Source organism: Mustela lutreola, chromosome X (assembly GCF_030435805.1).
Source record: "Mustela lutreola isolate mMusLut2 chromosome X, mMusLut2.pri, whole genome shotgun sequence".
Lineage (NCBI taxonomy): Eukaryota > Metazoa > Chordata > Mammalia > Carnivora > Mustelidae > Mustela > Mustela lutreola.
Genome location: NC_081308.1, coordinates 47,035,504 through 47,047,641, shown reverse-complemented (window position 1 = coordinate 47,047,641; position 12,138 = coordinate 47,035,504). Strand labels below are relative to the sequence as shown.

General features: G+C 41.2%; 1 protein-coding gene across 5 annotated transcripts in view; it reads left to right on the top strand.

Annotated features, from left to right (window-relative positions):
* PHF8 (PHD finger protein 8) overlaps positions 1 to 12,138 on the top strand; it is a 100,259-nt gene that overhangs the window by 10,849 nt on the left and 77,272 nt on the right. For all 5 annotated transcript variants that reach the window (XM_059156420.1, XM_059156421.1, XM_059156419.1 and 2 more), the window contains exons 3-4: positions 9,798 to 9,883; positions 10,249 to 10,357. In XM_059156420.1, coding sequence (XP_059012403.1) covers positions 9,798 to 9,883; positions 10,249 to 10,357 — 195 coding nt within the window. The remainder of the gene's footprint in view (positions 1 to 9,797; positions 9,884 to 10,248; positions 10,358 to 12,138) is intronic.

Here is a 12,138-nt window from a genome sequence, read left to right as displayed (position 1 = left end):
CTGCTGCCCCAGTCAGGTTGCCTTCTTCTCTCCATCTAAGTTCACACATCCAGTAAGTGGCAGAGGTGGTTTGAACCTAGGCAGTTTGGCTCCCAGCTCTGTATTTTTAACCTCTGTGCTGTAGTGCCTCTGAATACTTTACAGAATGTCCTGATTGATTGTGGAGATTAAATGTGATTTTAATCACATTTCTCCTCAGTTTTCTCCTCAGTTTCCTCTATGCAAGCTTCAAATTCACTTGTTTTCCCCTCATCCCCTTAGCCTGCTCTTTTACTTTTTACCACTTAAGAAACTTTTGGCACCACTTGTCCATCTTCCCCTCTAGAATGTCCACTCCATGAGGGAGGTGGCTGTTCTCAATCAATATTTATTGAATTTGTGCATTCACTTTTTTAACAAATACTGATTGACTGTCTACCATGTACCAGGCTTTCTGGTGCACAGTGGGGATAAGTCCTCTTAGTCTTGAGACCTGGTGCTGTGATAATTGGCCTCTTCACTAAGGAAGCAAATTAGCATTTAGGACACTTGGTCCCAGGTGATAATTATTGAGACAGTGCAGCCAGAAGTCTGATTTTCATCCATCTTTCTTCCTGATGTGAGGAATTATCTAGCCCAATGAATGTTTGTGAATTGAATTGAAGAATAAATAAAACAGGACTGGGAGATGAGTTAGGTAAAGATTTCTGGTGAACAAGATCAGTGCTGTCTGCCAAATGTAGTGGGGGCAGATAGCAAGTAAATGAGCAGTTGCAAGTCCACGTGGTGAGTGCTGAAGTAGGGATAGTGTGTGTGGCATGCCATGGTGGCATGGAAGGGGAAGAGCAGGAATGTCCTCAGCACAGAGAGCCACGTGTCATGAGACCCAGACCAGAAAAAGCATGGCAGCTGACTTTTTAGAGTAGGACTGACTTCATGGGAATGTGACCAGTCACACAGAGCCTCATATTCATTAGGGGACCCCATCCTTGAGGTTTAATGTTTTGTGGTTATTGTCTTGAAATTCTTAATAACTTTACCTTTGAATTTGTGTTTTGTATGTGAAATCCAGTTAGATAATGCAGTGTGTCCTAGGGACTTCGAGCTTTCACTCACATGTGATCTTCCCTCCTACTGCCTCTCCACTCCCTAAACAGGTTCTCGATTGGCTGCCTGGGGCACCAGGTCTGAAGGAAAGTGCATGAGAGTCAGGGTTAGGTTCATACATCCTGTGCACTGAGCATAGGACGTGGCCTGTACTTCCCCTTGAGTATTCTCATGCTAAGGGAGCATGACAATAAATAACAAAAAGCTCTATGACAAGTTGAGAGAGAGAGACCCAGAAGAAAGGAAGCTTTTTTCTTTTTTTTTTTCCCTGGTTTTCGTTTGCACCAGGCATCACAAATTATGTAGCTGACACTGTGTGTCAGAGGCCAGAGGTCAGGGTAAAGAGGCAAGGCCTTTTAGACTGTGGTAAGTTAAACTTTACTTTAAAAAATTGGGAAGCCTGTGAGGGGTTTTGAGCAAGGGTTTTTATTTTATTTTACTTTATTTTTATTAACATATAACGTATTATTTGCTTCAAGAGTACAGGTCTGTGAATGATCAGTCTTACACAATTCATAGCACTCACCATAACACATATCCTCCCCAATGTCCATTACCCAGCCATCCTATCCCTCCCTCTCCCCGCAGCAACCCTCAGTTTGTTTTGTGAGATTAAGAGTCTCTTACGGTTTGTCTCCCTCCCTGGTCCCATCTTGTTTCATTTTTTTCCCTCCTTACCCCCAACGACCCCCCGCCCTGCCTCTCAAATTCCTCATATCAGAGAGATCATATGATAATTATCTTACTCTGATTGACTTATTTTGCATAATACCCTCTAGTTCCATTCCTGTCATTGCAAATGGCAAGATTTCATTTCTTTTGATGGCTGCATAGTATTCCCTTGTGTATATATGCCACATCTTCTTTATCCACTCACCTGTTGATGGATATCTAGGTTCTTTCCATAGTTTGGCTATTGTGGACATTGCTGAGCAAGGTATTTTTTTAAAAATTTTTTTAGGTTATTTATTTATTTATTTGACAGACCGATTACAAGTAGGCAGAGAGTCAGGCAGAGAGAGGGGAAGCAGGCTCCCTGCTGAGCAGGTAGCCCGAAGTGGGGCTCTATTCCAGGATCCTGGGGTCATGACCTGAGCCGAAGGCAGAGGCTTTAAACCACTGAGCCACCCAGGCACCCCTGAGCAAGGGTTTTTTAAACAATCACTTCGGCTATAGTGGGGAGAGCCAGTTGGGTGAGGACAGAGTAGAGGCCAGGAGCCCAGTTAGGAAGACAACAGTAATCCCAATTAGAGATAATAGGGGTCTGGATTAGAGCAAGGGCAGGAAGGGTGAGAATAGGGCTAATCACAAGATAGAAGGATAGGATGTGATTATAACTTGAATGATAGTAGCAACACAGAACACTTAACTGTGCACTAGGGACTGTTGTAAACATCTTGTATGGATTAACTCATTTATTTTTGATAACCTTATGAGGTATGTACAGTTTTTATCTCCACTTTAGGGATGAGGAAACTGAGGCACAGAGAGGTAACATGCCCAAGATCCCACAGCTAATACCAAGAGGGACAGCCGGGATATACACTCAGGCAGTCTGAGGTTATGGTGGCAACTGCCAAGAGAGAAAGCAGGTTTAGAGTGCAGGCAGAAGGAGAGTTTGAATTTTGACATGTGAAATTTGAAATAGGTAAGGAGGCTATCCTGTAGAAGTACCAGGAGGCATTTTGTGGGAAGGGTCTGAAACTCAACAGAAGGATCTGGCTTCCTGTTTTATGGGTGTAGAGGGCACATGGAGTCCTGGCAGTAAGATCAACAAGGGGAAGTGAGGGGAGAAGAATGCCTAGGCAAGAAGGCTGCAGAAACATCAACCTTTCAGGAGTGAGCAGAAGAAAAAGAGTGCAGTGGGAAACAGAAGCAGCAGCCAAAGACATAACTAAGATCACATCACATTCCTGCTCATAGTTGTTCCATGGATTTCACCTGGTTTTTCACTCAGGAAAAGCCAGTGTCCTTTATGATGTCCTACAAGACCCTACTGCATGAACCCATTACTTTTCTGACCTATCACGGTCCCCCACCCCCACTCTATTCCAGAACACTGTTCTCCTCTCCATTGCTTTAATAATCTAGGCACACTCCTGCCACGGGGCTTTTGTCCTTTCTATTCTCTCTAATTGTGATGTTCTTCCCTCGTATCCATATGGCTTGCTCCTTTACTCCTGTCAGGTCTTTAATCAAAGGTCATCTTCTGTGGTGCCTGGGTGGCTCAGTGGGGTAAGCATCTGCTTTCAACTCAGGTCATGATCCTGGTGTCCTGGGATCTAGCCCCACATTGGACTTCTTTGTTGGTGGAGAGCCTGTTTCTCTTTCTCCCTCTACCTGCTGCTCCCCAGGCTTGTGAACTCACTCTCTCTCTCTGTGTCAAATAAATAAAATCTTTTAAAAAAGTCATTTTGTTAGTGAGTTGCTACATAAAATTTTAGTATCTACCTGCTTTCTTATGTAAATTTCAGCACCGTTGCCATCTCCCCCCCCAGTGTATATGTGTGTGTGTGCGCGTGTGTGTGTGTGTGCGCGCGCGCACATGTGTACCTGTGTTTGTGTCTCTGTGTCTCTTCCTGCTGGATTCTTCTGCTTGGCTCTTCTCACTATGATACAATGTATTTTACTGATTACATTGATTTATTTTGTTTCTTGTTTGCTCTGTAGAATGTGAGCTCCATGAAGGCAGGGATTTTTGTATGCTTTGTTCTGTCTTTGTCTCCCCTGCACTTGGACCAGGGCGTGGCAGATGCTCATCAGCTATTAACTGAAGAACTGGACATCAGACAGAGGGGTTGTTCTGGAAGTCAAAGGTAGAGAGCTTGTCAAGTGGAGAGAGCACAGGGTCAGCACTGTGTGATAATCCCACTAAGAGATCAAGTGAGATAAAGGAGAGAAGTGCTTATTGCTTGTATCACTAAGAAGGTTAGAATATTGATGAGCTCTGTTTTAAAGAAGGTGGGGACTAAAATCAGACCATAGCAGTGGGTGAGAAAGTATACACAGCAACCCTGGAACACCTCTTACAGGTTTTTGGCTCTGGTTAAACGTCTCTGGACAATACCAGGTGGCAAGAAGTCGGTGGACTTTTCACTGTATACAGTTTTTTACCTTTTGAGTTTTGTACCATGTGTAAGTGACAACTATCCAAACAAGTCATCATGAACCTGCACAGGTTTAAACAAAGAAGATATTTGGCTGTTAAGTGGCAGAGGGGCAGACAGGAGGGAGTGCCTTCTCTTTTTCATCTGTAAAGATCCAGGTGGGCTTGTTGAAATGCTGTTGTGAAGGAGAAGGAAGAAAGGAAGGCAGGAGAGGTTGAAGATACTGAAGAAAGGGTTGATTGATTGAGAAGATCAAAAAGATGTAAACCAGGTGGAAAAGCTGACTTTAGAAAGGAGGAAGGATAGTCCTTTCTTTGTAACAGGAGGTAAGGATGGGTGCAGAAGGAGGTGGTTTCAGTGTGGGAGGTTGAGGTGGATCTCCTCCTATTATTTCATTTTGTCTAAGAAACAGGCAGTGTCATTTTCTGAGACAGAAGAGGGAGGTAGTGGAATCAAGGATTTGAAATAGTCACTGTGGATAACAGGAGAGAGACCGAAGCAGGCAAGTATAGGAGCATTGTGAGGAAGCATGACCCAACAGACTACATTTTATTTATTTATTTATTTATTTATTTATTTATTAAAGATTTTATTTATTTATTTGACAGAGAGAGATCACAAGTAGGCAGAGAGGCAGGCAGAGAGAGAGGAGGAAGCAGGCTCCCTGCTGAGCAGAGAGCCCGATGCGGGACTCGATCCCTGGACCCTGAGATCATGACCTGAGCCGAGTGCAAATGCCTTAACCCACTCAGCCACCCAGGCTCCCCCAGACTACATTTTAGAGGAGTTTAAAGTTCACAGTCAAATCGAGAGGAAGTTACAGAGATTTTTCATATTCCTATTGCCCGCACATTCATAGCCTCTCCACTGTCAACATTCCTCACCAGAGTGGTACATTTACCATCAACAGACCTACAGTGACACATGATTATCACCCAAACTCATCGTTTGCATCTTGGCAGCATACATTCTGAGTTTGGACAAATGTATAATGATATGTACCTACCATTATAGCATTTTTGTATCATACAGAACAGTTTCAATGCCCTAAAAAAAGTTCTCTGTGCTCTGCCTATTCATCTTTCTCTCCCCTCCTAACCTCTGGCAATCACTGACATTTTTACTGTCCCCGTGGTTTTGCCTTTTCCATAATATCTGTTAGTTGGAATCATAAATTGTGTAGACTCTTCAGATTGGCTTCTTTCACTTTGTAATATGCATTTGAGTTTCCTCCATGCCTTTTCATGGCTTGAGAACTCATTTATTTTTAGTGCTGAATAAATATTTCATTGTTTGGATATACCACAGTTTATTTATCCATTTACCTACATCTTAGTTGCTTCAAATTTGGCAATTATGAATAAAGCCACTATAAACATCCATATTTAGGATTTTTTGTGGACATAGTGAGTAAATGCCAAGGAGTGTGATTGATGGATTGTATGTTAAGAGTATGTTCAGTTTCGTAAGAAACTGCCAAATTGTCTTCCAAAATGGCTGTACAACTTTTGCATTCCCACCAGCAGCAAGTGAGAGTTCCTTTTACTTTGCCTCCTCATCAGCATTTGGTGTTGTCAGTGTTTTGAATTTGGGCTATTCTGATAAATGTATAATGATATCTCACTGTTTTAATTTGCATTTTTCTAATGACATATGATACGGAGCACCTTTTCATATGCTTATTTCCCATCTGCATATCTTCTTTGGTGAGGTTTCTAGAGAGATCTTTTGGTGCATTTTTTAATTGGGTTTGTTTTATTGATTTTTAAGAGTTCTTTGTATATTTTGAGTAACATCCTTTATCATGTAAGTCTCATGCAACTATTTACTCCCAGTGTTTGGCTTGTCTTTTCCTTCTCTTGGCAGTATCTTTCAAAGATCAGGTTTTTAATTTTAATGAAGTCTATTTTATCAATTCCTTCTTTTATGGATCATGCCTTCAGTATTACATCTAAAATGTCAGTATTGCCATACCCAAGCTCATCTAGATATTTAGCCAATGTTATCCTCTAGGAGTGCTATAGTTTTGCATTTTACATTTAGATTTGTGATCCATTTTCAGTTCATTTTTGTGTGTACAAAGTCTGTGTCCAGATTCATTTGTGTGTGGATGTCCAGTTGTTCTAGTACCATTTGTTTGAAAGACCATCTTTTTGTCCCATTTGCTCTTTTGTCAAAGTTTAGTTAACTATATTTATGTGGATCTACTTCTGGGATCTCTATTCTGTTCTATTGATCTGTTTTTCTATCTTTCATCAGTACCACACTGTCTTGATTACTGTAGCTTTAGTTTCTTTTCAAATCTTTTTTGTTTTTTTAAAAATTATTTTTATTAACATATAATGTGTTATTTGCCCCAGGGGTACAGGTCTGTGAATCATCAGGCTTACACATTTCATAGCGCTCACCAAAGCACATGCCCTCCCCAATGTCCATAACCCAGCCACCCTTTTTTTGTTTTTTAAAGATTTTATTTATTTGAGGGAGAGAGAAAGAGTGTGTGCATGAGCAGAGGGAAGGGCAGAGGGAGAGGGAGAAGCAGACTCCCCACTGAGTAGGGAACCCAACGTGGGGTTTGATCCCAGGACCCTGGGATCATGACCTGAGCTGAAGGCAGCTGCTTAACTGACTGAGCCATCTAGGTGCCCCTGATTACAGTAGTTTTACAGTAAGTCTTGGAAGTTAGGTAGTGTCAGTCTTCCAACTCTGTAGTTTTCATTCGATATTGTGTTGGCTATTCTGTGACTCAGATATTTTGGATAGTGTGAATTTTTTGTGGCATCTGTCCAGTGGGTGATTTTTCTCCAGCCATGTCCAATGGTCCAGTGTTACATGGTTGAATTGAGTCAGGCTTGGGATTTGCATGGCGGGGGTGATGGAAAGGCAGTGGAGCAAGGGAGGATATCTGTACGACAATGGCTGAAGTGAGGAATGCTAGAATCTGAGGTAGACTGGGGAAGAAGGTGAAGTTAAGAATAGGTGAAAAGTAGGATCAAGGGATTTTTGAGGGCAAAGAATGGGTATAATGAATGAGAGCTGGATGATTACATTTGTGGTCACATTGTGTGATAATATGAATTTCATATTCCAGATGTGGAGCAATTGCAAGTTTTGACAAGTGAAGACCATGAGAATAAATAGCTGAAAGGGGAGTCGGCAGAGTAGCCTCTGAAGATGAGAAGGTCAAAGAGCTAAGGAGCTAGGATGTTGGGCCTCTGCATCAATACTGATGTCTTGTGGGGTATTGGCAGGACATGGGATGGAGAGAAATCTGCGAGCCGGTTCTTTAATGAGTGAAAGGGTTATGTTGGGGAGTTGAGTAGCTGGCAGTGAAGAGGAGTGGGAAGAGGCATGGCTACATGATATGAAGCTCAAAGGAGTAAGATATCTTACACAGGAGTACAGGAGAGATGATCTCAAAGTCTCACTGGAAAGTGAGGGGAATATCTACCCCCAGTGCAGCCCCGAGTTAAAGGGTCTGGTAGAAGACACAGCTTCTGCTTGACAGGGCTCTAGCACAGTGCTTCTTAGACTTTCTGTGGCTAAGAGCCAGGTTGGTTGGTTGGTTTAACTTTCCAATCCATAATGGACCTGTCATTTGGCAAAATCAAAAATGAATTACTAGAAAAATAGTTGAACAAAAAAAGCTATACAAAATACAAGCCCCATTTTTTTTATTGTTAGATCCAACAATAGACATAAAATTACTCAGCCAAATTGCCATATAAGTTTTTTGATTGCTTACTCTGACTTTTTGTAATTACCACAGAGCTGTGGGAAACAGCTGTCAACCAAAACTGTGGTCTGTAGTCTGTGGACCAAGCTGACTGGCATTCGTGTAGGGAAAATGGCTTTCTTCTAGGAGACACTGCTGTCAGTTAAGCCAGGAAGGTGAAGAAGGGGTTTGTTGAAGGGGATGTGAAGTAGAGAGGTCTGCTTACCAAGGAATGGGGTTGCTGGGGGTACAAGAGAAAAGTTAGGAATGTCAGTGACCAGTGGATGTTTGATGGGATGAGAGTTCAGGAAGGAGGAACGAGTGGAGCAGTTCCTTCTTGAGCAGTGTCCCAGGCTAATGGGTGTGAGACTGAAAACAAGTCCAAGGAAGTGAGTTAATGCTACAAGGTCTGGGGAATATATTTAAAGAAAGTTTAGGCAGGTGAAGGGTGACATGTGCTTCTCTGTGCTCACGGTCTAAGTACTATATATATGTTCCCTGAGCCCTTAAAAAAAATTCTACCTAGTTGATGGTGATATCCCCAATTTTTATTGATATGCAGCAGGTTTTACGGGCATAGGATTAGCAGTTGGAATGGTGGTGGGGTCCTGATCCCAGGAAGTCAGTTTGTGAACATGATCTTGGACAAAACAGTTACAGAGTTCTGCCCTATTTTTATGCTGACCAAGTAATTCAGGAGTTTGATCTTAGCCAGAAGTTATTAGGAGGGCTGCTGGTGACTTCTTTGGTGAAGAAGGGTTTAATTTTTTTTTTAAGATTTTATTTATTTATTTGACAGACAGAGATCACAGGTAGGCAGAGAGGCAAGCAGAGAGAGAGGAGGAAGCAGGCTCCTCGCTGAGCAGAGAGCCTGATGCGGGGCTCGATCCCAGGACCCTGGGATCATGACCTGAGCCGAAGGCAGAGGCTTTAACCCACTGAGACACCCAGGCGCCCCAAGAAGGGTTTAGTTTTGTAAGATTTCCACCTCATATACATGCAAACTTAAATTTTTGAAATGAAATAAATCTTTTTTAGATGTTACAGTATGAAATTAGTAATACATATTCATTGTAGAGAATTAGAAAATACAAATAAGGAGGAAAAAAACGATTACCTGTGATCCTTCGCTCAGCACTGTCGATTATAAAATACTCTTTTCAGTCATTTCATTTAGTCAAGTAAAATAGCTTAATAAAGTTTAAATTTTTGACTACATGTTGAAGTAAGAGTATTTTAGATGTATTGGTTAAAATAAATATTACTAAAATTAATTTCACCTGTTTCTTTTTACCTTTTTAATGCAGCTATTGGGTCACGTTATATTTGTATTGGACAACATGTCCTAGAATCTCTTCTGGCTTTGATCATTCTGAGTCTTTTTTAAAAAAAATATTTATTTATTTTAGAGAGAGAGTGAGTGTGTGAGAGGGGGGAGGGGCAAATGGAGAGGGAGAGAACCTAAAGCAGACTCTCTGCTGAGCACAGAGCCCGATGCAGGGCTCATCTCAGGCCCCAGAGATCATGACCTGAGCTGAAATCAGGAGTCGGATGCTTAATTGACTGAGCCACCTAGGTACCCCTTGACCATTTTGAGTCTTAATGAAGCTTTGCTGTCTATATTTTTAGCTCTGTCATAATTATTTTAGACCAGTGTGGTTCAGTATAACTTTTTGTATTGATGAATATGTTTGATAATCTGCCCAATATGGTAACTTTAGCTACATGTGGCTACTGAGCTTTTGAAATGTAGCTAGTATGATAAGGTTGTTCCTCCCTGTTTTGAATTAATTTAAATGTAAATAGCATGTGTACTGGACAGCACAGTTCTATACTTTATCAGAAATAAAATTTCCTTATAAACCTTGACTGATTTTTCTCTTTTCTAGTTGTGTTGGTGTTGAAGAGGAAAAGGCTGCTGACATTGACCTCTACCACTGCCCCAACTGTGAAGTCTTACATGGGCCCTCCATTAGTAAGTAGATCTTGGGATTTCCAAGAGAAGATGGTCCAGAGGTGAGACAAAGCAAAAGAAGCTTGGAAGGGAGATTGCCTTTGCCTGAATACTTGGGAAATAGCAAAAGCCTGTTTAGGCCCCTCGGCTAGTAGCTGCCCCACTGAGAGGGCAGAAGTACAGAGCTTTATCTCCCTAGGGACTTCCTCAGAGAAACCACCAGCTTCACCAGGAGCTTTCCCTGAGTTTGTGAGGGCCTCCTTGACTCCAGGTGTTCCAAGAAGTTGTTAGATTGGAAGAGAAGCAGGATCTGCTGAATCCTTTGCTCCTGGAACCATAGCGCATGGCCATTCTGACTCATAGTCTCATGTCTTTTTCTGGCTTAGTGAAAAAACGCCGTGTATCTTCTAAAGGACATGATACACACAAGGGGAAGCCAGTGAAGACTGGAAGCCCTACGTTCATTCGAGAGCTCCGGAGTAGGACCTTTGACAGGTGAGGGTTGGTGAATGCCAGGGCTCTGGGAGTCTAGGATCCATCTCTTCCCAACTTTCCCACTGGCTGTCCTGTTAGGTGCCTCCCTCATTTGGGAATGTCTTTAGGGTTCTATGTGTTCCCTTTGGGGATGGATCTTCTGTTTTAGTCATTTTTTAAAAGATTTTATTTATTTATTTGAGAGAGATAGGAGAGAGCACAAACAGGGGGACCAGCAGAGGGAGAGGGAGAAGCTGGCTTCCTGCTGAGCAGGCAGCCTGACAATGGGGTTCCATCTCAGGACTCTGGGATCATGACCTGAGCCAAAGGCAGAGCTTAACCAACTGAGCCACCCAGGCACCCCTGTTTTAGTCCTTTTCTAAGAAACATTGTTAGAGTTTCATTTAACATGCAGAGTATGTTAACATCTGCTCGTAAAAACCTTTGGTAGATTGGGAATCAGTTTTTACCTTTCAGGAGAGGATATTTATATGCACCCAAGGAATGCTTCAACTAGGAGTCTAAAAATCAGAAAGTTTAATTCTCTCATTGTAGAGAAAAGGAAACTTTTTAAAAATTAAAAAAATGTTTGAGTGGTCATACATTTCTTTTAAATCAAAAAAATATTTTTCCCCGTTTAATCTGTTTTGTTTTTAATTTAAAAAAATTTTTATTTCAAAATTAAACTCTGTGCCCAACATGAAGATCGAACTCATGACCCAGAGATCAAGAGTGTCATGTTCTACTGACTGAGCCAGCCAGGTGGCTTTTTTTTCCCTTTAAAAAATATTAATGGGCTTATTAAAAATAAATTACTTGAATAGAAGTAATGAGTTAGAAAAAGTAATGAATAAAGCGCTGTCTTTTGCTAGGTTTTTAATTTGCACAACCATTTTCAGCTTTCCTGTAATTGAAATGTTATTTAGGATTATGTGTTCCTTCAACTTAATATTCTTTGTTTTGTTTGTTCAGAGGCAGTGAGTCTCCTTTCTCCTCCCTTAGATCTTCTCCAGTCAACCAGTGTCTTGTGCATTCATTAAGAAATAGTTTTTTTTTAATATAAATGTGTGTGTGTGTGTGTCCTGCTTTTCTGAAAAAGCATTAATACACTCTGTTTTCCGCATCTTGCTTTTTTTAAAACCAAAATTACATATCTTGGCAATTAATCCATAATAGCATATGCAGATGTTTTTCATTCTTTTTTATGAACATTTAGTATTCTGTTGTATGGTTATATAATTTATTTAACCATATTGAACATTTAAATTGATTCTAGTATTTTGCTATTAGAAAAAAGTGTTGCAGTGTATGCAGTGAATGTCTTTGTACTTAAGTTTTTGTATATGTGGATGAGTATATGTGTGGATTTACTACCTAAAAATGAAATCGCTAGACCAAAGAATATGTGCCTTAAAAATGTTTATAAATGGGGGCACCTGGGTGGCTCAGTGGGTTAAACCTCTGCTTGTGGCTCAGGTCATGATATCAGGGTCTTGGGATCGAGTCCCGCACTGGGCTCTCTGCTGAGCAGAGAGCCTGCCTCCCCCTCTCTCTGCCTGCCTCTCTGCCTACTTGTGATCTCTCTCTCTGTCAAATAAATAAATAAATAAAATCTTAAAAAATGTTTATAAATGTTGCTAAATTGTTTCCAAAGTGATGATACCATATATATTTTTTATTAACCTATAATGTATTATTTGCTTCAGGAGTACAAGTCTATGAATCATTAGGCTTATACATTTCACAGCACTCCCCTAGCATATACCCTCCCCAATGTCCCTAACCCAGCCATCCTATCTCTA